Genomic DNA, 26,880 nt, shown 5'->3' with positions numbered 1-26,880 from the left:
CCCTCTTTTGCATCCAAACCTCAGCTTTATGTAATTTCTTTCCCCATTAAGGCTACTCCTCCACTTTTAACTTTATTTCATCCAGGAAAAGAAAATAATAGTGGTAAGGTGGGGGGCTGGTAAGAGAGTGACCCCCGCCAGGCATGAGGTCTCAGAGATGTCCTTGCTTCTACAGCTGCTTCACCTGAGAGAATGCTCCATCCTCCATTCAAGCTCTTTTGCACAAGACCCCATAGGGACAACTTTAGGCAGAGTTGATGGTACCCACCGTCCCCAGGTCCTCCGCCTTGAATTAGCAGAGACAATTAAGACGGCATGTGGCTTGTGCCACTTTAATTTTGGTCATATTTTACACAGCTAACAAAAAGAACGTTAAAAGGATAACTTTTATAAATGAAGGCATTACCCTTGTCCAAGGGAAATTTTTTTTCCCCAGTTTAGTCTCCTTCTATTATTTAATTTTCGGCTCATTGTCTAAAGCTGGAAAAGAGGCAAAACAGGAAAAAGTCAGGCATCTAACTCTGTGGAGATCAGCGCAAAGCAAAGGCCCTCAAAAAATGCCAACTCCGGTTCCCACCAAGGGCATTCCCGAAGCCCTGGAGGCTGACTGTTGGCCTTCAAGACAGCCAGAACCAAAAAAGGTCTAGCCCTTAAAGTAAAACCAGACAGCGGAACAAAAGTGACAGCGGAACAAAATCAACAGCGTATATGGTCTTCCAAAGGCTCAACTGTCCTCCACAGAGGTCAACTGAGACACAGTCAAAATCCAAGAAGGCAGGGAGGCTGCAGCGAGGCCTTCAGCAGAAGGTTCCTGATCGAGGCACTGGCTGAGGGTGACTCTGAGGCTGGATTCGAGCTCTCTCTTACTCCATATTCACACTGGGGGGCCATCACATCACCTCTGTTTCCTGGCAGATGTGGTGCTTCTGCTTCTTTACAATTCTGCTCAGAAGGCGAAACCACATCAAGAAGCTGCCTCACCTCCATTTAAACAAAGACACAGAAAAGATCTGGGCAAGAGAACTCGGGGGATTCCTCTCACCTTCAAGCTCGAGCCTCACTGCCCCTGGGGTTTTCAAACTAAGTGACAGCACAGCATTGACAAACTCTCTGACGGCAAAGAAATGAAAAGCGTTCACCTGCAGGTCCAAGGCTGCGACACCACTGGCCCTGATAGCAAAGGAGAAAGTTCTAGAATGAAAGGGAGGGAGCTGAGCTCTGAGAAGGAACGCACAGCTACCCTGGGCTAAGAGGCTCTGTCTGGGGACAAACCACCTCCTCAGATCTGAAAGCTTCCTGAGACTTGCCATGGACAGAAAGAGGGCCACTCACTGTGGGCAAGGGCACCAGCAAAAGGCTCTTGGACCTGACTGACCTGGAAAGATGGGTTTGGGATTTGCACGAGGAAATTCTGCAGAAGAGGAGAGAAGAGTATTCTGAAAGGAGACAATGTTTAGAGGAGGAGAGAAATACATCCCAATGGCTGTTCCCTGCTTTCTTCACATTTTAATACACAAAAATATTGCAAAGAACACAACGTTTACAAGAGCCAAACGTTGGTAGCTTTCAACTGGAGGAAACTTCTTTTAACCAAGTAGGCACACAACTGCCTAGCAGTCCAGAAGTGGGACAGATGGTGTTACCCAAAGATAAAGTCATCTTCCCAAAGGTTCTGTCCTGAAATCCAAAACACAGTTCCCTTTAAAAACAACAAATACGAAACACTAGTCTATTAAGATGCTGTGAGAAAATAACTTGGAAATGTCCACACCAGGGGTTCTCACACTCGAGCGGGCATCAGAAGCACCTAGAGAGTTTGTTACAACACGGTTGCTGGCCTACCTTCCCCCAGGCCCAGCTTCTGATTCAACAGCTCTGGGGTGGGGCATGAGAATTTAGGCATCTATTAAGTTTGTAGGTACTGCTGTTGCTGGTGGTCTGAGGACCACACTTTCAGATTCTGTGGTCCTGGTTATTTGTTCTCTCCCAGAGGGGAACAATTACGTTAGCATATCGATGACCCTGAGCCATCCTGCAGTAAAGAAACCTACAGAACTTATTTACCATGCATTCTGCTGCCCATAGAACATCTATGAATCTCTCTGGGAAGCAGCGCTTCAAGGAAGCCACTTTGGGAAAATGTTCTACTAGGGATGGTCCTGACCAGCAGAAAGATCACAGGCTCCTGAAGGAACAGCCACCAGCAAAAGACAGATAGCCAAGTCAAGGCCTCAGCAGCGACCGGGGTAAGGGGCAGTGAAGGGCTTCAGGCCACACCATAGAGCAGGACTGTGGCAGGGCAGCAGGTCTGGAGAGCCCCGAGCCTGCGGTCCAGAAACCCATGCAGCATCCAGGAAGTCTCAGGAGGTAGCCAAGGCCAGTCTGCCTACAGCTTTGGATCAGGACCCTAGGCCTTGGCCAAGAATTGGTGAGAATAAACAGGGTCCCAGTTTCTAGAGGCTATCAGGAGGTTACCAAGCCTCAAACAGAGAGAATGAAACACCCAGTTATCTGTCAGATAAATGTGTACAGGGCTAGTTATAGCATGCTGGCCTAGGCATCTTAAAAGACCCCCTGACTAAGGCCAAGATGAGTCCTGAGCTGAGCCTCATGGTGAAGGCGCAGGAGCCCCAAACACCTAGGGATCTTGTTAAAGGGAGGCTCTGATTTCATAGGTCTGATTTCTACATGTCTGTAGAGCTCCCAGGCCAAGCAGGTCTCCGTCTATACTCTAAGTAGCAAGGCCCTAATTAAGGGGTTGGCAAACTTTTTCTGTCAAGAGCCAGAGAGTAATACTTTCAGCTTTGCAGACCATATGTTCTCTGTCACAACTACTCAACTCAGCCACTTATCACCAAGTAGCCACAGACAACACCCAAACAAATGAGTGTGGCTGGGTTCCAGTGGCACTGATATCTAAATTTCAGATAATTGTCACATGCCATGAAGTAGTCTTCTCCTTTAGATTTTTTTCAACCACTTGAAAATGTTAACACCATTCTTAGCTCATTGGTCATACAAAACCAGGAGTTGGGGTGCTATGTGGCTTGGCAAGACTTAGTTTGCAGACCCCTGCCACAGATTGCTGCTCGCCCCACCCCAGGTCTGCCAAAGCAAAACACACAGAGGAGGGGGGGATCAGGGAAACCTCATCTCACCAGACTCCCTGGGTAATCCTGAAGCAGCCTGTCCAAATATTGGGTTGGCTCAAAAGTTCGTTTGGGTTATTCCATACCATCTTATGGAAAAACCCAAACAAACTTTTGGGCCAAGCCAATACCACTGCTGGGCTGGGAACTACTTATTCACTCTAAGCCCTGAAACGGTGGGAGGGCCCCCCTTTTAGTGCTAACAGTTCAGTCTTCCTGACTTGCCCAGTTCGGGGGGGTTTGGGGGGCTTCACGTGAGGGGTGGGGTGTGCTGTCCTGACTTTCCCATTGGTGTCAATCTCACCCATCCTCCAAGGGGCTGCCTCCTTCCTAAGCCCGGCAGCGTTGGCCTCTGGCACAAAGATGTGTAGCCCCTGTGTCTTTAAGGGTTGGTCAGTTGCAGAAATTCTCAATCCCAGGACAGGGTTTTGCTAGAGAGGCAGAGACCGCCCTAATCACACTCGTGTGGCCTTTCTTAAAGAGCTGCAGTTATTTCTAAGCTGCAGCTGAGCTGCTGGGCAAAGGCATGTGAGGACCCTGTTACCCATCACCGAAGATGTGCTTTGCTACTGCTGGCCGCATTCCAGGCAGGAGGACTTCAAAGGAGATGAAGTCGAGGGCCCCCCGAAGAGTTGGGTTTGTTTTTGAGTTAGAAGAGGGAGCAGAAAACGAAAGTCTGTACACGCTTATCTCAGGAATGTCGGGGACTTAGGAAAGGAAGTCTAGAAGATGCCATGATGACGGCAAAGCCAAGGGAAGAAGGGAGAGAGGAGGGGAGGAAGCTATTGGGCGGCCCTTATAAACAGGCCAGCCACTCCGTCTTGGTAAAGGGCTGAGCTCACCCAGCGGACCAGTCCTCCTCAAATTTCACTGTGTATAAGAATCATCTGCGGGACCCTGTTGAAATGCATATGCTGATTCACTAGGTCTCGGGTGGGGCCTGAGCTTCTGACTTGCTTGCTTGGCTCCCAGGTGACCCAAGGATTCAAGCTCACGAGGATGCCGCTGACACACAAGCACAGCTTTTTGTTTTGTTTTTCTTTTTAATAGAAGCAAGCTGTCAAAGCACATGGCGCCCATAGCTCTTTCCCACCTGGGGCTGAGCTACTGAAACCCAGGACTGCAGCATAGATGGGTGTCCAGGGAGTTGTCTACACCACAGCACCCACCATCACACCCATCCAAAGAGCAGGCGGGGTCTCACACCGTGCTGCCCTCCACTCTTTAAGTCTTGAGTTCTGGGCCTGCCTCTCTATCCTTTTCCTACTCGGCACAAAGTCTGTCCCCTGACCAAGCCCTGTGCCCACGCATCACACGTGCCTAGACAAGGTGTCTTTTTCTAATCCACCCAAAGGCAACTTATGGACTAGCCGTGCCCTGCAGCCAGCAGTGAGAGGGTGGCAGGCATCCTTACATGACTCTCGCCAATATTCTGCCACAGCTGGCAGCACAGACACTGCTTTGTCACTCAACCCTTGAGTGGATGCTGTTAATGAACTGAGCTTTCATGTCACTTAACCAAAAAGACAGATCATCTCAAGAGCTGATCAAAATGTAGAGAAGTCAAAACCATCACACACTGCTGGTGGGAATGTAAAAGGATACAGTCACTTTGGAAAACAGACTGGCCGGTCCTCAAATGGCTAAACATAGAGTTACCATATGACCCAGCCATTCCACTCCTAAGGATCTACCCAAGAGGAATGAAAACATATGTCCACACAGAAACTTGTATATGAATATTCACTGTAGCGTTACTCGAAATAACCCAAAAGTGGAAACGACTCAAACGTCCATCAACTGATGAACAGATAAAATGTGGTCTGTCCATACAATGGAATATAATTCAGCCATAAAAAAGGAGTCAAGTACTGATACCTACTACAATATGGATCAATCTTAAAAACATTATGCTAAGCAAAAGAAGCCAGACACGAAAGGATACTGTGTGATTCCATTTATATGGAATGTTAAAAATAGGAAAATCTATAGAGACAGAAAGTACTTCAGCAGTTGCCTAGGGCTAGGGAGAGGGGGTGGGGAGCGATGGCTAATGGGTGTGGAGTTTCTTTGGCGGGTAATGAAAACGTTCTAAAACTGTGATGGATACACAACTCTGTGAATATACTACAAGTCACTGAAGTGGTTTAAAAGGGGAAATGGTATGGCATGTGAATAATATCACAATAATGCTGTTAAAAAACAGCATGACATATCAGCTGGGGTGCTCAAAGCAAGTGGCCTAGAGAGGGATCCTTTGGGACCTCGACAGGAGGGGGCAAGGGCTAGTTCTGGGGCAGCAACTTCTCAGAACCCTGAGGAACACCCAAGCAGCGCCGGGTGTGAGACTCTGAGATTGCAGCCAAGTGTCGGTATGAACAACCACGCGGAAATACACCAGGGCACGGCTCCGTGAGTGCCCGAGGTGCCACTGATCCTTGCCTGCCTATCCCTGGTGCCCAGCCCGGTGCCTGATGTGTAGGGGCCGCTCAAAAACTGAACTCTGTCCCTGCCTGTGGAGGAAAGGGAATCGTGGAGTCGGCGGACTGAGTTCTAAGGCCAGCTCTGCTTCTAACTCCCGGTGTGACCCCAGACAAATCCCTTCCGCTCGCTGAACCTCAGAGACTCACCACTGAGACGTGGGTAGTTCCGTCTCGGGCGCCCTCCCAGGCTGAGATGCCACATGAATTAGGTGGCCCGTGCAGGGGAGCCTGCATGTGGATGAGAAACTCCTGTGGGCATCTAGATAGAGCCCGAGACACCCAATCAGCAGGTCAGTCCCGGCCAGAGGTGTGCCCCCTTGCAGATTTCACCAAGACACACCGAGAGTCCCCCGGGGGCCAGGATCCCTGCTCGGCCACAAGGACACAGAATGAACAAGACCCCAGTGCCTGCCCACGTGGCTGAGGCTGTCGGGTCCGTGAGTAGCTCCTGGTGAAACAGTATGATCCTCCTCTTTGAAAAGAGGACTTCGAATCGAAGTGGAAACAGGATTTCAACCTCAGATATTTAAAGGAACCGGAGCCTTTGTGTGACAAATGCTGAGTCAGTGGCAACAAGTCTGTCAGAGTTCCTATAGGGAACGGCCACACTGGGGGCAGAGTCTCAGAAGGCGGGGGACGTGGCCAGGCCACCGCTTCCTCACCACTCCACCAGGGGCCTGCCAAAGCTCGGCTCAATTCTCGCTTGCCCCGTGGCCCTCCTTTAACCAGTGTTTGGGAACATTCTTGAATCCCTGGGACTGGTAGGGTCATCAGCTCAGCCACCCACACAGCTAGCGGCAGGCCAGAGGCATTCAGCAGAGGGTCCTGGGCTGCGCTCGGTATGGAAGAGATAGATGCTCATCAGCCGTAACTGGGCAGACGCTGCAAAGAGCCAGTGACAACAGGGGAAAGAGCACGGAAGCCATCACACAACAGGTCACTGTAAGAGCAGGGCAGAAGAAACAGGGCAACGATCTTTCAAGGCCAAGGCAGAAAGTCCACCCCCAAATTCTATATTTGGATCTATTACTCATAAAAAAAAAAGCTTTAAAACCAATATACTCAATTTACAACACCAAACCTCTGGGATAATCCAAGCCACTATGTCCAAACCCATTTATCCTCTCCCTGGAGAACAATGTATAAAGAGGCATGCAGTATGAGCTAAGGATTACGGGGCAGTGAATCACTCAGCTCGGGAATGATGGCTCCACAAGTTTCTGAGGCTAGAGTGTGCCCGTAAGACCCAGGTGCAACCAATTATCATCTGGGCAACTTGGGAGCTTAGCAAAGCTACCAGGGACTTGTCTCTCAAACAAGCTTTATCCTTAAATCTTTGATCTGAAAAATCCTGCCCCCTCCCCCCAAAGTCCCTGGTGTTTCTAAGTCTCCTAGAATATTGTCCTAGGGTGATTTGAAATTCAAGAGCCTCAGCAATTAACTATGCCCCAACTTGTTGCCTGTCCAAATGGATCAGAGTCCTGCAAATTGCCTCTGATACCTCACATTTCTTTCTGTTTGGGGATTAGCAGCTTGGAAATTCTGGTTAAATCCTGCAGGGATATTGAAATAGAATGTGTTGATTCCCTGTCACAATTACCTCAATCATTCAATCAATCCACAAATATCCACTAAAGATCCTGCCCCAAGTCCCAGACACTGTGCTAAGTGAGGGGTACAAGTTGCCAGCCCAGGCCTGCAGGTAATTACCACCTATGATTATGACTGTTTTCTTTGGTGTCGATTTTTAAATGAGGAGACTGGGAAATTGTACCGCTGGTCATAATTCAGGAGGCCCACCTGATCATTGGTTCAAAGTTTCCCTACTCTGGCAACTTCATCGTACTTTCTATGTTGACTTTTGTGCCCATTAAGTGCACATTCTCTCATAGAATTCACTGAAGTATCTGGTGAGTAGTGATTTTGAATTGGGATAGGGCCTTCTCCCCAGAAAAAGAACACCCACACAGATTTTGGTTTCCAATTTCAAAATGTTCTTAGAGGGACTTCCCTGGTGGCACAGTGGTTAAGAATCTGCCTGCCAATGCAGGGGACACGGGTTCAAGCCCTGGTCCAGGAAGATCCCACATGCCGCAGAGCAACTAAGCCTGTGTGCCACAACTACTGAGGCTGTGCTCTAGAGCCTGCAAGCCACAACTACTGAGCCCGTGTGCCACAACTATTGAAGCCCATGCGCCTAGAGCCCGTGCTCCGAAACAAGAGAAGCCCGTGCACCGCAATGAAGAGTAGCCCCCGCTCGCCGCAACTAGAGAAAGCCTGCGTGCAGCAACGAAGACCCAACGCAGCCAAAAATAATAATAAATGAATAAATAAATTAAAAAAATGTTCTTAGAGAAGGAAGCCCAGAGACATCCTGCATTAACCTTCCTTGGGCCTGTAGTTGTTACTACCACTGGCATCAGCGTCACTCAACATCATTCTGCAATCTCCGGGCCCAGCGTTCCTGCGTGGCTCCTCTCTGTGCTTCCCAGGGCTTGTCGACCCATCTGTGTTATAATATTTACCCCCATGGATAACCTGGTGTCTATTTCCCCACAAGACAGAAAGTTATTGACAGAAGGAATTCCCTACCTTTTTCATCCTAGTATCCTGTGCACTCCATCCTTCCATGTCCACTTTAAAAAGAAAGTCTCTGGATAGAGCCAAGGTTCCAGGAGAGAAGGCAGAAGTCAAATACCCAAGAGAAAGATCTAGGCTTAAAAGACCCCATAAACAATGGCCAATAAAAGCCGGCAGTCAAGAAATCACACAATCAAGAACTGAGGACTAATACAACATTGTAAATCAACCATACTCCGATAAAAATTTTAAAAAAAAAAGAACTGAAGGGCTGGCTTGAGAAATTCCCTATGAACTGGAACCCAGGCAAGGCAATTATTCACACTGCTATTTGGAAATGAATCCTTAACCTGGGTATTGATCATAATTTGGCTGCTAGAATTTCAGACTATGTTACAACCTGGCAAAAGTCAACCTTCTCGTGAAACTCAATCTTCACTTTCAATTACCCATTTGAGCTGCATTCTCTGAAAGGGGAATTGATGTAGCACACATACTTGCGTTGACTAAGGAAACCATTCAACCCCTTTGGAAGGGGCTCTAGCAAAGTGGCCAACAAAAATAATAAATGCAAACTCCGGCTTGTGGCTGCAGTGTCTCTCGTCTTACAACCCCCAGTGGAGAAGATTATTGCTCAAAGGGAGGGTGTTCACAGATTTCAAAGCAAACCTCTACAGCCAGCAAGGCATCGTCCCTGTGTACGTAGGTTCATGGTGGCACAAGCCCTGTTTACCTGCACGCGTGTTTCTCTCAGCTCCTCTGGCCAATGGTCTGTCACCCGAATTGCAGGGAACTATTAACTCGATAAGTACAAATATCCACTTGGCTCCAGGGTCTTGGCTAGGCACCGTGGGAAATACAGAGGGGTAAGACAGAGCAGTGCCCTTCCTTCATGAGCTCAGAATCTACAAGTGTAGGGCTTCCCTGGTGGCGCAGTGGTTGAGAGTCCGCCTGCGGATGCAGAGGACACGGGTTCGTGCCCCGGTCTGGGAAGATCCCACATGCCGTGGAGCGGCTGGGCCCGTGAGCTATGGCCGCTGAGCCTGCGCGTCCGGAGCCTGTGCTCCACAACGGGAGAGGCCACAGCAGTGAGAGGCCCACGTACCACAAAAAAAAAAAACAAAAACAAAAAGAATCTACAAGTGTAAAGGAATGCACAGCTCATTGTAATGTATGGCATGTATGATAAATATCACGAAAGATATGAAACACCATGGGTGTTTAAAGGAAGGCAGAAGCTTCCCAATCAAAGGATCAAGTAAAAGTTTCATCGAACTGGGGGATGTCGCTGGACGATGGGCAGAATTTAGGCAGAAATGTGGCTGCAGGGAAGCATTCCAGGTGCAGAAAGCAGTAATCACCAAAAAGAGGGAAAATGGGACTCCAGGTCTATAAAAACAGGTAGTCTACTTTAGCCAGATTTTAGGAAGCCAGGAGAGAACGACTGGAAAATTAGGCTGTGGGCAAATTGTATAGTCCCCTGAAAACATCAGAGAACTTCCTAGTTAACTTGAGGACAGGGAGCAGCTGCCCTGTTTTATTTAAAATAAATTTATTTATTTATTTATTTATTTATTTTATTTTTGGCTGTGTTGGGTCTTCGTTGCTGCGCATGGGCTTTCTCTAGTTGCGGCGAGTGGGGGCTACTCTTTGTTGTGGTGCGCGGGCTTCTGACTGCAGTGGCTTCTCTTGTTGCGGAGCATGGGCTCTAGGCACGTGGGCTTCAGTAGTTGTGGCACGCAGGCTCAGTAGTTGTGGCTCATGGGCTCTAGAGCGCAGGCTCAGTCGTTGTGGTGCACGGGCTTAGTTGCTCCGCGGCATGTGGGATCTTCCCGGACCGTGGCTCGAACCTGTGTCCCCTGCATTGGCAGGCGGATTCTTAACCACTGCACCACCAGGGAAGTCCTGCTCTATGTTTTTGAGTAGGAGAGCAATGCGATCAAAACAGTACTAAAGTTACCTCAATTTTAAAAATTAGAAATAAAATTAAAATGTTAAAAAAAAAACAGTACTGAAGTAAAGCTGTAATTAAAAGAGCAGTATCTGGCCAGAAAAAGTAGAATGAGTTGTTATAAGAGACTAAAAGTGAGAATGTTATAGAAATCACCGAAAAGGGCAATATTTCAATTACGATGTGAGGAAGGTTTGAAGACGGTGCTTTAGCGATGGTTTCTGGTGTCTCTTTCAGCTCACAAATCTGGGAAATAAGAAACAGTAATAGCAGGATACTGTACTGAAAGTGTTATCATTAAGAAAATGCCGGTTGAAAATGCCCTACTCTCCCCAGCATTCTCTCCTTTTTAATGCAGAGGAATTTTGTCAGCTGATTACATGTTTTAAACCCAAATGGAAATTTCTAGCCTAACCTGCTCCTAATGTGACTTTAACTGTATATCCTGAGCCAAGTGTTCAGTTCCTAATACTTATCTCCAAATGTGGCATTTTAAAAGACTGCTTTGGCTGGTGTGCTCTGGTTTGGCTTTTAGCCAACGCCACTCGGTTTTCCTGGCTGGTGAAACCACACTACTTTACCAGTTTTCTCCAGGCATCAGATTCATGGAGCCTTTCTTAGTGGCCATGGCGTTCATTCTCTATCTTCAGCCTTGCTTGCAGAAGGAGGTGCAGTGAACCTCCAAAATCTCAGATGTAAATGAGGCTTCAAGAATTCAGGGCTGGGCCTCCCTGGTGGCGCAGTGGTTAAGAGTCCGCCTGCCGATGCAGGGGATACGGGTTCGTGCCCCGGTCTGGGAGGATCCCATATGCCGCGGAGCGGCTGGGCCCGTGAGCCATGGCCGATGGGCCTGCGCGTCCGGAGCCTGTGCTCCGCAACGGGAGAGGCCACAACAGTGAGAGGCCCGCATACCGCAAAAAAAAAAAAAAAAAAAAAAGAATTCAGGGCTGGGCTTCCCTGGCGGCGCAGTGGTTGAGAGTCCACCTGCCAATGCAGGGGACACGGGTTCGTGCCCCGGTCTGGGAAGATCCCACATGCTGCGAAGCGGCTGGGCCCATGAGCCATGGCCGCTGAGCCTGCGCATCCGGAGCCTGTGCTCTGCAACAGGAGGCCGCAACAGTGAGAGGCCCATGTACCGCAAAAAAAAAAAAAAAAAAAAAAAAAAAAAGAGCTCAGGGCTTCCCTGGTGGTGCAGTGGTTAAGAATCCGCCTGCCAATGCAGGGGACACAGGTTCAAGTCCTGGTCCGGGAAGATCTCACATGCCGCGGAGCAACTAAGCCCGTGTGCCACAACTACTGAGCCTGCACTCCACAGCCCGCGAGCCACAACTAGTGAGCCCACATGCCACAAGTACTGAAGCCTGCACACCTAGAGCCCGTGCTCCGCAACAAGAGAAGCCAGTGCAATGAGAAGCCTGCGCACCGCAACGAAGAGTAGCCCCCGCTCGCCGCAGCTAGAGAAAGCCCGCGCGCAGCAACGAAGACCCAAGGCAGCCAAAAATAAATAAATAAATAAAAAGAGTTCATTTAAGAACATAATAAAACGGAAACGCAAAGCAAAACCACAATGAGACAGCGCCTCACACCTGTCAGAATGGCTATTATCCGAAAGACAAGAAACAGCGAGTGTTGGCAAGAATGTGGGGAAAAGGGAACCCTTGTGCACTGTCGGTGGGAATGTAAATTGGTGCAGCCACTATGGAAAACAGTATGGAGGTTCCTCAAAAAACTAAAAATACAGCTACCATATGATCCAGCAATCCGTCCTCTAGGTATTTATCCAAAAGAAATGAAAACAGGATCTCAAAGAGGTATCTGCATCCCCACGTTTATTGCAACATTATTCACGAGAGCCCAGTTATGGAAACAGTCTAAGTGTCCATGAACCGAAGAATGGATAAAGAAGATGTGGTATACACATACAATGGAATATTATCCAGCCATAAAAAAAAGAATGGAACGTTGCCATTTGTGACAACATGGATGGACCTAGAGGGCATTATGCTAAGTGAAATAAGTCAGAGAAAGACAAATACCATATGATCTCACTTAATATATTGTGGAATCTAAAAAATGAAACAAACAAGCAAAACCTAAGCTCGTAGGTACAGAGAACAGACTGGTGGTTGCCAGAGGGGAGGGGGAGTGGGGAGTGGGCGAAATGGGTGAAGGGGATCAAAATGTACAAACTTCCAGCTTTAAAATAAATAAGTCATGGGATGTAATGTACAGCATAGTAACTATCGTTAATAATACTGTATTGAGAGTAGATCTTAAAAGTCATCACAAGAAAAAAGAATTTTGTACCTATGTACAGTGATCCGATAGTAACTAGACTTATTGTGGTCATCATTGTGCAGTGCATACAAATATCAAATCACTATGTTGTACAGGGGAAACTAATGTGTTATATGTCAATTATACCTCAATAAAAGCAAAAAGAGTACGAATACTATCTTATAGGCATACAAACGCAATCCAACACAGACAACTTTGCTATGAATTTTCCATACATTTCATGTGGGTTTTTATAGACACTGCGTCTTTGCTAGGCCACAAAGAATAAATCGGAGAGCCAGAAAAGCTGCATCAGATTCAAAGATGGAAGAACTCCAGAGACCTTCTAGAAGTGGGAATGGGAATGATTTACTCTCTCTCTCTGACAGATTTGCTATTAAATCTCAGATGTTTATATAAGTGGGGGAGGGGAGATGCCGATGGGGCCCTACATCCCCATCTCCTTCTTTCAGAGATTCCTGATTCCAGGCCTCTTAGCAAAGACACAATGTCCATTTGCTAAGAGACTGCCTCTGAAATGATCTTCAAAATCTCTCTGTCACCCAGCACTTAGGGTGAACTCAGCTGACATGATTCGCCTCGGGACCCACAGGCCTAGAGAGTCTCCCCTCCCCAGCCTTCCGAAACCTCTGGCTTGGATTGAAATACCCTCCGTTGGAATCAACAGCCCCAGCAGCAGAGCACAGTTCCTGAAAGACACCATTGGGATGTGCCAACTTGGGGGCAGCCTGCAGGCTGGCGCCAGAGGGAGCTGGGCCAGCCAGGGCCAGTTCCCAAAAGTAGTGAGTGCCCAAGCTGGAAAGCCACGATTCTGTGGGTGGCTGGGTCCTGGCAGCAAGCTACGCTGTATAAGGGTAGAAGCTGAGGGAAGGAGAGCAGAGGGCAGGGTGAGGGAGGGGAGGAAGGTCCAATGGAAAAAGAGAAGAGGCCCCTTGACTGAGAAAGGCTCTGCCAGATAGATGTACAGGCGGCTTAGAGACGCCTCCCAGTTCAGCAGGAAAGGCTGCTTCTAGCTTCTCAACTTCTCCCCCTGCACCCTGTCCAGTACTGGCTTCCCCCTCCCCTCTACCTTCATATTAACCCGACTCCTGCTTGGGGGGTGGGGGCACTAACCTGCCCGGGGAACAGGGGGCTGGCACTTGCCTGGCACAGAGGAAAAAGTCTCCTTTCCACTTTGCCCTGAGTCAGTTCCTAAAAGCTTAACACTTACAACAGTTCAAAACGCAAATGTTCCTGTTTATCACTTTACACGTTTGTTTGATTCATTCATTCATAAAGGGATGTGCAAGGAATTTCCAGCAGCCATCCCTACATCTCCCAAGCATGCTATCTGGGAACCCTCCCCCTCCATCCTTCACCCAGAACTCGGTAGGTTCGTTTCTCAGACCCCAGACTTAAACCGCCCACAGTGTTGAAAGTAAAGCCAGATACTTGTCCGCCACGTCACCCACTTTCCCATTAACACTAAACTAAAATGTGCCCATGGATTTCCTCTCCTTTCCGGGGCAACAGGGGTGCATCCATGTTCCCCAGCTCCCCCGAAGCTCTTTGCTATCTTAAGACTCTCGGATGAGGGAGTCAGCTGGAGCTTTTTAAAGGGCATCTCCAAAGGTTTTGTCCACACCAGAAGAGTCCTAATAAGTACCAGGGTCCCCTTAGATGCTACAGACCACGCCCCCCAGCAACAAGAAGCCACACCCCCTGACTAGCCGAGCCCGCGTGTGTAGTCCTCTTTCCCTGGGGCTAACCAAGCGCCTGCCACATGTCAGCGCTCTCAGCTGGCACCTCTTTCCCGGAGGTGCCGACTTTCTCGGAATCCCCGGCAGGGGGGGTTGGGGGATGCGGGAGAGGCTCCGCCCGGGCCTTCCACGAGAGTCTTTCTACTGTGGCTCGTGCCCTGCAGCCCCAGGGGGTGGCCTGGGGCCTCGAGTGGGAGGGGGTAGGGACTCCTTCCAGGACGAGCTGCCAGCCACCTGGTCCCTGGCCGTAGGCAACTGTGTGAGAGGCAAAACTCCGGCGCGGTGAGAAAGTAACCCGCGGCCAAACTTCTCCTGGTTGCCTCCAGCGCCAACGGGGGTTTGATTGGTCCCCCTGGAACCCCAGGCGCAGAGGGTCCTCCGGCTCACGGCTCACGGCGCCCGGCGACGGGATGACAGTCGGCTCTCCCCTCCTGGTGCCCGGACGCGAGCCCCGCTCCGCGTCCCCCGCTCCCCCGGGCGGCGAAAGACAGTCCCCGCAAACAAAGGGCGCCCCCGCACCACCCTCCGGACCGAGCCGAGGGTCCCGGCGCCCAGCTGGGGAGGCTGGCCCGCCGACCCTACCTGGGAAGGCGCGGCTCGGCGGGACTCGTAGCAGCAGTAGCAGTAGCAGCAGCGGCAGCAGCGGCAGCAGCGCGGGCCGGAGTGCGGGGCTCCCCATGGCGCGCCCGGCGCTGCGCTCGGCTCGGCTGCGCGGCGCGCTTCCCGGGGGCGGGAGGAGACCAACCCGACGGAGGGGCTGCGCGCGGCTCGCGGAGGCCAAGCTGGAAAACTCCTCCTCTCGCCTGTCTCCCTCCCTCCCGCCCACCCGGGGCCTGCCCTCCTTCCTCCGCCTCCCCGGAGCGCTGGCGCGGCTGGGGCTCCGACCCACCCCCCTCCTTTTGTGCCAGCGCTTCTTCTGGAAGCGGGGCTGACACTGCCGCACCCCCTCTGGGGGCCTGAGCGCGCCAGGGGCGTGCCCTAGCAAACCGGATTATCCTGAAATATCTTTTTGTTCCCCAATTGCGCGCCCTTTCACCACGAATACACACACCGGTGGCCCAAACACCTCCCAGATCCGGGGCCCCTACCACAATGTCATCTGTGCAGAAAGCTGTGTGAGTCGCACGGAAAGAGAAGGGATAACCGAGGGGGGTCCAAGAATGGCCCACCGCGGCAGGTTATTATCGCCAAGTTCGCGGGTTTGACCCTTCGGACCACGCCCCAAGTTCGGCGTCATTATGCCCATCCTATCCAAGAAGGAACGACGCTTAGAAACTTGCCCAGGTTCATGGTTACGGGCAGAGCGGGGATTTGAACTTAGGTGTGTGGTTCTGCCGGCGCCAACGTCCTTGCTACGGCTTTTTGGTTTCTCTTTTGCAAGGGAATGAATCAAGAGTTCGTGCCGGCTGCACTGCAGTTTGGGATGGGGCTTGAGGTACTCTTTCTAGGGTCGGCTGATGGGCGAGCACAAGGCCCAGAAAGTTCCCCGCCTCACCCACAGCCTCGGGAATCCAGCTGTTGTAGTTTACTGCAACCAGATTTCCCCATTTCCTGGATTGTTCGCAATCACCCCAGGACACCACGATCAGCCTGGAGCCTCCACCCTGTGGCCTGGCGTCAGGATAGGGTTACTAGGTGCCTGAAGGACGGATCAGGTTTCTTCTTCGAGGCTTTCTCAATTTTTTTTCTTTTGGTCGTGTAGTATGGGCACTGCACGAAGGCCCTGGAGGAAGGGGCAAGTGGGTGCCAAAATCCAGCTGCCTCTGGGGTCACAAGAAGCCTGTGCCTTGGCAGAGGCCATGTTCATTGTGGAAGGGCAGCTTTCTCCTCGCCTCAGCAGTCTGGTCTGTTAGCTAGGCTAAGGGCCCTGGGAACATCCAACCACAGGTTTTCGATTTTTTTAAAAAATCTAGATGGTGTGCTCTTTCCCCAATTCTCACAAAAACCTCTGCCTTGAACTTCCATGCTATCCTCTCCAGTGCTTGGGGAGCTTCTCTCCATCTCCTGCGGATTACTGCTACCTCTTCACGGATCCAACAACCCCTCAATAACCCTCTAATCACAGGACAATGAGGGAGGTCAGGCTCTTCTGTAGCCTCCATCACACCAGACTCTCCAGGGAGTGGTTCTCAATCCTGTGCACACACAAGAGTAACCTGGGGGAGCCTTAGAGAAATACCCTATCTGGACTCGACCCCAGACCAATGAAACCAGAATCTTTAGGGATGTGGCCTGGCATTTGAACAGATGGATAGTTTTGTGCCCCCATGCTCAGTGGTGCAGGTTTAAAAAGGGATAAATTCTAGGCCAGTGTTTCTCAACCCGGGCACTGTTGACATTTGGGGCTGGATTCTTGGTTGGGGAGGGTGGCTGCTCTGTGCGCTGAAGGATGTTTAGCTGCATTCCTGGCCTCTATGCCCCAGAGAGCAAGTAGCAAGCCCTCGTTTTTCTCAGTTGTAACAACCAAAACATGTCTCCAGAATGTCCTCTGGCAGAAAAATTGGCCCCAGTCGAGAACCACTGCTGTAGGCCCATGAGTAAAAGTTAATGGGCACCCCAAATTCTAGGTCCAGGTTAGTCTGTCCAGTGGCCTTCCTTTCCTATATCACCTCTGAAGCAAGCTTTGCTCACAAAACGCAGCACACATTCTATTATTGGGCTGACAAGGAACACCTGGCTCTCTCCTATCCCCTGAACCTGGCTGAATTACAAGCAACACCACATTCGATGTTAGGAGTTGCTTTCTTTGCTACTTTAGAGCAAGTTCCAATCAGGTTTATAATAATAATTATAATAATAGTTATAATAACTATTATTTTTATTTATTATAATAATTATTATTACCAGGCCTCTCTGGTAGAAGGGATGAGGGCAGAGGGAAGCTTAGGAGAAGAGATTATCCATCCATCCCACAGTATCTTGGTAGACAATTGGATGGTTAAGTAGATTCGTAATCTATCAAACAACTGAACCCAGAAGATGGGGTAATGAGTGGATGGAAACAGGAAGAGAAGCCACTCAGGGAGGGCCACAGAGCTCTGATCTCTTCCTGTCCTGCTGGTCCTAACTACTAATGAATTGGGAAAGGATGCTTTTGGCATGAGACACAAAGATACGCAAGAAATAGGTTCCAAGCATCTCTATGGGCAGGAATGCTGTATTGACTCTGAACATTAAAAGGTAAAAAGGATAAATATGATGCCCTACATTAGATCTCAAAATCCGACCACACAGATGCAGAGTACGGGAAACGTGGCTTCTCAGTAGTACCTACCATACTTAGTTGCCTACAGGCTACGACAGACTTCCCAGGCACCTCAGGGCGCTGCTGACAGTGCCTGTTCTGTCCTCTGAAGCATTCCAAGCGCTGGGCAAAGCGCCGAAGGTGAGGAGAAGAGAACACAGCCCTCAAGGTCTGGCGGAGGGGTGTGGGGGCATGTGTCTTTCCACCGTGTAGAGTGTGGAGGAGGCTGGATTAAACAGCACAGCCTTTGCCCCTGACTCAGAGCAGAATGACCCACAGTGGAGAAGGAAGGAAAAGGAGTCCCCGGATTCCCCGCCCCTCCACTTTCTTCCTTGAACTTGTAGACTCCGAGATGCCATTGAAGGAGAACCTGGCAGCCCCCTACCTACTGCAGGCGAGAGATTTCCTGAGCGCGTCAGTCAAGGCCCTTCCCTCCATGTGCCTCTACCATCTTCCCACACCTCTTCATCCCCCTACCCTCGCAAACCAGTTCTTCTCTTCCCACATCCTTCCAGAGTTAAGGACCTGAAGTTTAAGGGGAACATTGGTGGCTCACTGTACCTTGGGAAATGGTTGGCAGTGGAATAAAAGTTGAGGAGACACTCAGGAGTGATGTGACCTAAGACAGTGCTTCTCAAACTATCTGTGACGAAGGACTGTTTTTCAAAATTTCCCAGTCCAAGCCTGGGATTAGCAGATGCAAACTACTATATATAGGATGGATAAACAACAAGGTCCTACTGTATAGCACAGGGAAGTATATTCAATACCCTGTAATAAACCATAATGGAAAAGAATATGAAAAAGAATGTATATATATATGTATAACTGAATCACTGCTGTACAGCTGAAATTAACACAACGTTGTAAATCAGCTATACTTCAATAAAATAAAAATATTTTTTAAATTCCCAATCCATTTTTGATCAAGGCTTTTCTAAAATCAATAAACATAACTCACTAGAAAAATAAAATGGGAACAAGTCAGAGAGAAGCACGGGTCTAGGGACTGCACTTTGAGTAGCACAGTTATAGTGGATTTAGTCTTTTTCATCCTGTACTTATACAAACTACAGGCCACACTAAACTCTCCAGGTTTCCGAGAACTCAAGACTCAAAGGACAAGGAGATCTGACCTCAGTCTATTGGAATCATGCTAAATGAATGCCAGAAGGGTACGGTGAATTGGGCTGGTACTTTTGCTCTGGTATCTGTTAAAAATCTAGATCCGAGAGGGTTAAGGTAAGAGTGCTCAATGTCAAGATAAAAAAAAGCTAATGGCAGTCCAAGAATAGTATCTGTTTACAATCCCTTGGCTTAAAGAGATTTCTTCCCTTTCTAGAATAAATATTGAGAATGAAACAACACAAGCTCTAAGGGATGAAAAAATTCTGCAGCAATTAGTGGGAAGCAGCCGCATAGCACAGGGAGATCAGCTCGGTGCTTTGTGACCGCCTGGAGGGGTGGGATAGGGAGGGTGGGAGGGAGACGCAAGAGGGAGGGGATATGGAAACATATGTATATGTATAACTGATTCATTTTGTTATAAAGCAGAAACTAACACACCATTGTTAAGCAATTATACTCCAATAAAGATGTAAAAAAAAATTCTGCAGCATTAAGGGAAAGGGAATGCTTTGACTCTAAAGATTCAAAGGAAAAACACCTTGTTTGTGAAAATAATCAGCTACAGAAAAGGGAAAGCAGTTTTAGAAAATACCTCTTTGGTGTATTCAGTAAAAGATTCAAGAAGAATGCTTTCATAAAGTAGCAATAGGGGGTCATACAGAGAATTGAGAAATATAAGAATGCAGAGATTCAAAAATGAAATTAATGCCTTTGAGTTTCAGTGGCCAGGCTTGGAAGTTATCATTCCTGTCCTGACAACAAGATAAAGCTGGGCAAACAGAAAAATCCATGACTTTTCTCAGACTCAACAAAGAACTGAGTTTTCAGGGCAAATCACCACCCATCACTATCTGGAAAGACAGGCATATCCAGACAGTCACAGCTGAGATCTGCTTACCTGGAGCAGAAGACGTGCGGGAGCCACACATTGGTAGGAACACTGAAATGGCAATTTAGAAAGATTGCTGAGGGCTGAGTGCGGACTAATAGGGAGAGTGAGAAACTCCTGGGGGTTGCAGTCGTAGCAGAGACTCCCATGCTGCTGTAGGCTTTAACTCCAAGAACCCTACCAGGTTTTCATGGTGAAGGTCCAAGAAAGCCCCCTCCTGCTCTGGCAGGGAGAGGGGAAGAGTAATCCTCCTGAAATATGCTCAGAGACTTCTCCAGAGAAAAGGGCTACTCGACTTTACCAGAGCGTTATCTCACCTCTGAGAAGGGCTTGGTGATGAATTTCCAGAAAAACATCATTTGAAGAACTGCTCATATGGTTTTGGAAGGATCTGCCGACCACAGATACTCCAAATCTCGGTCATAGGTGTGGTTCCATCAATCAGGCTGAGTCAGTAGAACTTGAGCCCCAGGCCACTGTAATTAGAGAGGTAAGTACAGGTCTCAGGCTGGCCAATCAGAGGCTTGCTCAGAGACTTTTTTTTTTTTTTTTTAAATACAGCAGTTTCGCTCAGAGACTTTTAAAACAAAGGCCGGTTGAAAGAATTCCTCTTATTTTCCTCTTTGCTTAGACATTGTATGAATGTGACCTAAGAAATGCTAGTTTTGAGTGGGGCTCAGAACAAGAGAAGACCCTGTCATATGTCTGGGCCACTTTGTAAGCTGCTCTGTCACTTGGGCCATGTGACCCAGGAGATCTACTGGTGCTCCATATGTCAGTGGCCAATAGAGATGCAGTTTGAAGTCTTTGGCAAGCCCCTCTAGGTGAAGCAAGATCCGACCCTTAAAACTTTGCAGCAAATCCCTGCCACCCTTGGTGGATAACTACAACCCTTTTCAGAATCAACTTTTGGCTTTTGGTTACTGGGCCTTCATAGAGATGAAATGGACCGTGGACCACCAAGTTACCATGTAGCCTGAGCCACTCACCTTGAACTCGTGTTGTCCAACTAGCCAAGCCATACAGTTGGGTATTCGTAGCAGCACTCCACCATCAAATGGAAGTGATACATATGTAATCAGGCTCGTGCAGGCCTGGAAGGCATAAGTTGCATTAGGAAGTGGCCCATATACTTATGGCCCCTACTTCTGCTACATTACCTTCTGTGTTCCAGCCCCCATCTCTGGCCTGATGGAGCGTTCCCAGTGGCCAGTTGACCGAGGAAGAAAAACCTCAGCTAGTTCTGCCTGGCATGTAGGTACTGCCTTAAAGTGGAGAGTGGCAGCACTACCACCCTACTCTCTCACAGCCCTGAAGAACAGCAGTGAGGGGCAATCCTCCCAGTAGGCAGGATCGTGAGTAGTCTACCTGGTTACTTGAATAGACATATTGGATATGGATTTTCCTTCTCTGTCCACATGCTTCTGCCCAAATTCTCATCCGTGGTCTTATGGAATACCTTACTCACCATCATGGTATTTCACACAGCACTGCTTCCAATCAAGGAACTCACTTCACAGCAAATGAAGTGAGGCAATGGGCCCAGACTCATGGAATTCACTGGTCTTACCACGTTCCCTATCATCCTGAAGCAGCTTGATTGAAGTGGAGAGGCATTTTGAAGACAGGGTTAACGCACAGCTAAGTGGCAACACCTTGCAGGGCTGGGCAAGGTCGTCCTGGATGCTGTATGTGCTTTGAGTTGCCATCCAATACATGATGCTGTTGATCCCATAGCCAATATTCATTGATCCCTGAGCACAGCCGTGGAAATGGGAGCGGCACCGTTCGCTATTAACTCTAGTGATTTATTAGCAAAATGTTATTTCCCAGGCTCTGCTGGTCTAGAGCTCTGAGTTCCAAAGAGAGGAATGCTTCCACCAAGGCACCCAACAATGATTCTACTGAAATGGGATTGCTGCCCAGACACTCTGGGTGCCTTGTGCCACTGAATGAACAGGCAGAGAAGGGGGTTACTGTCTGACTAGAGTGATGAATCCTGAGAGGTGATTATCAGGAGGAAATTGTGTTGCTACTGCCACACAATGGGTACCCCCATTTCCTGCTTTTCTGGAAAGCAGGAAATCCTTAAGAGTCCCTATTTATACTCCCATGTCCTATGATAAACGTCAACAGAAAATTACAACAACCCAATTCAGGCAGGGCTGCTAATATCACAGAACCCTCAAGAATGATAGTTTGCAACACTTCACCAAACAAAGAACCACGACCAGCAGCTGAGGTGCTTGTTGACATCAAAAACAAATACAGGGCTTCCCTGGTGGCACAGTGGTTGGGAGTCCGCCTGCCGATGCAGGGGACCCGGGTTCGTGCCCCGGTCTGGGAGGATCCCACATGCCGCGGAGCGGCTGGGCCCGTGAGCCATGGCCGCTGAGCCTGCGTGTCCGGAGCCTGTGCTCCGCAGCGGGAGAGGCCACGGCAGTGAGAGGCCTGCATACCGCAAAAAAAAAAAAAAAAAAAAAAAAAAAACGAATACAAAATAGTAGACTATGGGAAGGATAGTTATAAATATCAGCTGTGACCATTTCACCCTCGCAGAGACTGCAAGTTATATTTCTTCCTAATTTTAATACAGATATGTTTGTATATATATATTAACTAGATATTTTTGTTTTCTTTCTTTTCTCATCTCCTTATCATCTAATGTGACATTAATAATATATTAATAATATTTTATATCTCAAAGATATCAAAGGAAAAGAATGAACATCACCCAAGGACAAAAAAAGGACCTTTGTATTCTCTTCTGGGGAAAGGGTTAGCATTTTTTGGTTGTATGTGGAATAGTTGTATAATGCTAGGCAGAAGGAGGGCTTTGGCATTGTCTTGATTCAGATATTAAGTATACTTTAAGGAGATGTGTATGGATGCCAAGTTGACTACGGGTGGATTTTAATGGCTTTGTGATACGTCAGCATGGCTAGGCTGAGCTACATTTCCCAGAATTCACTCTCGTTTCCAGTTAGGGGAGATTCTCGGGAGATTTGGAGGCTGGAAGAGAAGCAGTGGCCATTTTGTAGCTCACACATGTTGCCAGTTTGCTGACTTACCTCGTTGGTGTGAAGCAGCAGCTGGGCTTGCAACTGCTTTACCCTCCCCTGATCCTCCTTCGGCTTCTTCAACTCCGAGGCCAGGTGTATGTGTTTTGCTGTGTGATGAAGAGCCCCCGCTGGAGATCCTCACGGCCAAGGTCAGAGGCAATAAGAACATGAGTTCCAGTTCTTCCTCGTGGGGCTCTAGCTTGTGCTTGTTGGTTCTAACCTACCTTTGCTCTCCCCCCCTCCACGTTACATCCTCCTTCCCTACTGCCTGCTCCATGAACTTCAAGCTCCAGCATTAGACTCAGAGACAACAGCCATAGAGAGACTGCTTAGTAAGCGCTCACAACTGCAGAAGAGCGATCCCCTGTAACAAATTCATATTGGACTTATGCAATTTATATCTGCTTCTCTGGTTGAACTCAGGCTGATACAGGTGAGGAGTGAGTGTGGGGTGAAAATAAGTTTAGTTTAGAACATGTGAAGATTGCAGCATGGGGCGAACCAACAATGTGGGGACTGTCTAGTGCTAAGATAATTTGAAATTCAGTAGCAGAGAGGAGGAGGGGTATAGATTTGAAATGCCTGCATGCAGGTGAGAGCGGAAGTCACTGCTGTGGATGAGATCCTTGAGGACACTGGAGAAAAAGGAAGAAAAGGAAAAAGAGGCTTGGAGAATACAAGTCAAACAGGGAAGAGTGAAGGAAGCCATAACAAACATCAGCTTCCAGATCTTGACAAGGGACATCTGAGTCCCAAGGGGGAAAAGGCCTTTTTTTGCCAGATAAAACTTGTAGAAATTATGTACAAGGGAACATGACCCAGTTCTAGGGGCTGACAGAAAATGGAACCCAGTGAGGAAACGTCAGTTAGATTCTGTAGTTAAATCTCAATCCTGTTAGGACTGAGTCTCATAACTTCAAAGCCCTCACCTTGGGTCATAACTCGGTTTGTGGCAGCCTAAGAGAGGAGGAGAGGAGGGGGCCAGAACACTTCTGAAGCAGGAATACTTTAATGTGGCAACAGGAAACAACTGATTGGTATTCCAGAGACTATGCATTTGAAAAGGAGTGTAACTTGTGTGAGACTGGGATGTTTTTGCCAAGGAGTATCCTCAGATATGTACCTGCATCCAACTGTGATGATATTGATTGCCCAAAAAAGACCCCAGTCCTTGGCCCAGTGGGGTCTGCTCAAGGCCCTGTGGAGATAGCTCGGGCCCTTTCACCCTTTATTCCGAACAAGATTCTAGGGCTGCCAACTTTGAAGATTGTGCAACTGACCCCCTTCAGAAGGTTGCATCCATCGAACCATCTCCCCACTCTCCCCTTAATCCTTGCTGATTCTGTTGATGTTGGCACATCCCCGGGGCCTCTGCCTTTTAGAATGCTGATTCATCCAGAAAGCATCTGCTGGAGGTAACAGCCTTGTCACATGTTTCAAGTCACGGAAGGATGTGTTGGAGGGGAGGAAAAGCTTTCATTTACTCTCTTGTAATCAACCCAGACGTCAGCATCACAGCAAGGATTGGGGCTGGAAAATTAATCCCTGAGGCTAAAGAAGGGCTTCCAGCTGCAAGAGGAACAGCTAACATACATCCCCTGTATGTGTGTGCACAGTGTAGGCTGCCTCTCCCTTTGGCTGTACCCATGCCCTTTTTCCTGTTCCTAAAGACCTTTCTTGGATCTCGAGAGTTTCTGGCTCATTGTGAGGTCTTCAGGGAGGCTAGAGCACATGCAGAAACCCTGCTGTTGGCCAGAGGTATGAGGGCTCCAGCCAAGTACAAAAACAAGTCAAGTTTAGAAACAATGAATTAATAGTCCTTCGTGGGTTGCATCGTGCTATTAGTGATAACTAATCAAAGGCTTCATTTAGTCAAATCCTGCTGGACTTTTTTGTTCCATCTGCCTTTCAAGGATCAGCCTTTCTCTGACCCTGGTAAATAGCCAAAGAAAAGTTGACACAAGGAAAAGTTGCAAGACTTGAACAAAGGTCCACAAGAGTTTAACACACCCAAACCAAATAAAGATTCTGAGCTATCAGCATTGGGATTCTACAGTAATATTTTTCAAGTGGCTGCTTGAAGCTTTCCTGCATTGCTCTGGTCCTTCTCTCCCTCTGCCAGAGTGGATCCAATTTCTGTTTGTCTGGAACATATAAGATATAGGTACTTTCCCCACTTGCCTCATGCTCCGTTCTTTTTAAAAGGAGGATGTATAATCTGGTACAATGAAACCCAATGTTGGTATATCTTATTCTCAAAGGGATGCTATTGCATGATGGTTATATTATATAGTTTCCTCCAACTCTTTCTTTCCCCATTCAAAAAAGTTGCCTGAACTCTCTGCTTCCATCAACCTACTCCAATCTGGGTCTGCACAATTGGTCTTCTGAAATAACTCTTGCTGTCATGACCTGCATGTTGTTTGCATCAATGGACATGTTTTAGTCCTCATTTCTATACACTTCTCAGAAGCATTCAATACTAATGGCCACTTATCGCTTCAATAACTTGAACAATCTTTAGCTTCCAGGATACCATGCTATCATACCTCCAACATTTCTGGATGCTTCTTAGTGTTTCTGGCCACCCACCAGTCTCGGGGCAACCATTAAATGTTGAATTCCATGGAATCTCTATACTCTATCCCTAGGTGATCTCATCCACACTCAGAGCTTTAATTACCAGCTAAACATTAAGAACTCACAAATATGTACCTTTAGACTCTCCTATGGGTGCCTGACCTTACTATATAACTTCTTTTGATTGTTCAAATGCACCTCCAACTCCAGACATACTGAATAGATTCAGAACCTGTAACCTGCAAATCTCCTTGTCCTCCAGCATTCTCTGTGTCCGTGACTGGCACCACTATTCATCCTTGACTCCTTCCTTCCCCTCTAGCCAACCCATCCCTAAGTCCTGTATTTTCTTCCTTATGGTGCTTGAATCCAGCCATGTTGCTCTGTCTTCATTGCCACCCACTTGGCCCATGCTCCATCCCATCACTTCTCAATTGGACCCTATCAATGACTTCCTAAGTGGTCCCTTGCATCCACTCCTGTATCTCCTGCAACCTCAATATCCTCTCCATTTGCTGCAGTCAGACCAAACCATCACTCACAGGCTTAAAACCCTTTGCTGGATCACCAGTACATGTACACGAGAGAGCAAGATTCTGAGCATAACATACAAAGCTCTATTTCATCTGGACCCTGTCTATGCTCATCCAGCCTCAACTCTCAAGACCCTTACCTCACTCTTAGTACTGCCGTCACCCTGATTTTCTTTCAGTCTGTGCTCTATTCCTTTCTGTCTCAGGGTCTTTGCACATACTCTTTCTTCTGCTTACTTTTTCTACTGCTTATTCTAGGTAACATCTCCTTATTTTCAGATCTTATCTTAAACAACACTTCAGGGAAGCTTTCCCAGACTCCCTAATAGATAAATTTAAGTCTTACGAGCTGTGTATTTTCCAAGATGGCTGCTCTTGGAAGTCGGCAGCCATGCTGTACAAAAGCCACATGGAGGGGTCTTGGGTACGTGAACCACCTCAGAGCCCAGCTGAGATCCCAGTCAAGAGCGAGTATCAACTGTCAGACATGGGAGTGAGGAAGCCTTAAAGATGACTCCAACCCAAGTCACTGTACCACTGCAATTGCATGAGAGACCCTGGCTGAGAACTGCCCACTGAACCCAGTTAACCCCTAGAACTGTGAGATAAATAATATCTCATTGTTTTAAGCCACTAAATTTTGAGCTGATTCATTACACAGCAATAGATAACTAAAACATGTGCTTCTTCAAGAAAACAAACAACCCAATCAAAAAACGGGCAGAACAAGTCAGTGCAGAGAGCAGAGGGGAGAGTAGAGAGAGATGAAGCTGGAGTGGTCATTTTGGACTAGACCAGGGGTCAGCAAACTATAGCCCACCAGCCAAATCCACCCTGTTTTTGTAAATAAAGTTTTATTGGAACATAAAAAAATGGGCAGAAGATCTAAATAGACATTTCTCCAAAGACATATAGACGGCCAAAAAGCACATAAAAAGATGCTCAACATCACTAATTATCAGAGAAATGCAAATCACAATGAGATATCATGTCACACCAGTCAGAATGGCCATCATCAAAAAGTCTGCAAACAATAAATGCTGGAGAGGGTGCAGAGAAAAGTGAACCCTCCTATACTGTTGGTGGGAACGTAAATTGGTACAACCACTATGGAAAACAGTATGAAGTTTCTTTAAAAAACTAAAAACAGAGCTACCATACGACCCAGCAATCCTACTCCTGGGCAAATATCTGGAGAAAACTATAATTCAAAAAGATACATGCACCCCAATGTTCACTACAGC

General features: G+C 48.0%; 1 protein-coding gene across 2 annotated transcripts in view; it reads right to left on the bottom strand.

Moving 5' to 3' along the window:
- Nucleotides 1-14,987, bottom strand: part of SRPX (sushi repeat containing protein X-linked) — a 106,516-nt gene extending 91,529 nt beyond the window's left edge. For both annotated transcript variants that reach the window (XM_060088150.1, XM_060088151.1), the window contains exon 1: nt 14,783-14,987. In XM_060088150.1, the coding sequence (XP_059944133.1) occupies nt 14,783-14,879 (97 nt within the window). In that variant the 5' untranslated portion in view covers nt 14,880-14,987. The remainder of the gene's footprint in view (nt 1-14,782) is intronic.
- Nucleotides 14,988-26,880: the final 11,893 nt, after the last annotated feature.

Source organism: Mesoplodon densirostris, chromosome X (assembly GCF_025265405.1).
Source record: "Mesoplodon densirostris isolate mMesDen1 chromosome X, mMesDen1 primary haplotype, whole genome shotgun sequence".
NCBI classification, from domain to species: domain Eukaryota; kingdom Metazoa; phylum Chordata; class Mammalia; order Artiodactyla; family Ziphiidae; genus Mesoplodon; species Mesoplodon densirostris.
The sequence above is the reverse complement of the archived record's forward strand: the minus strand, read 5'-3'. Positions and strand labels throughout refer to the sequence as shown.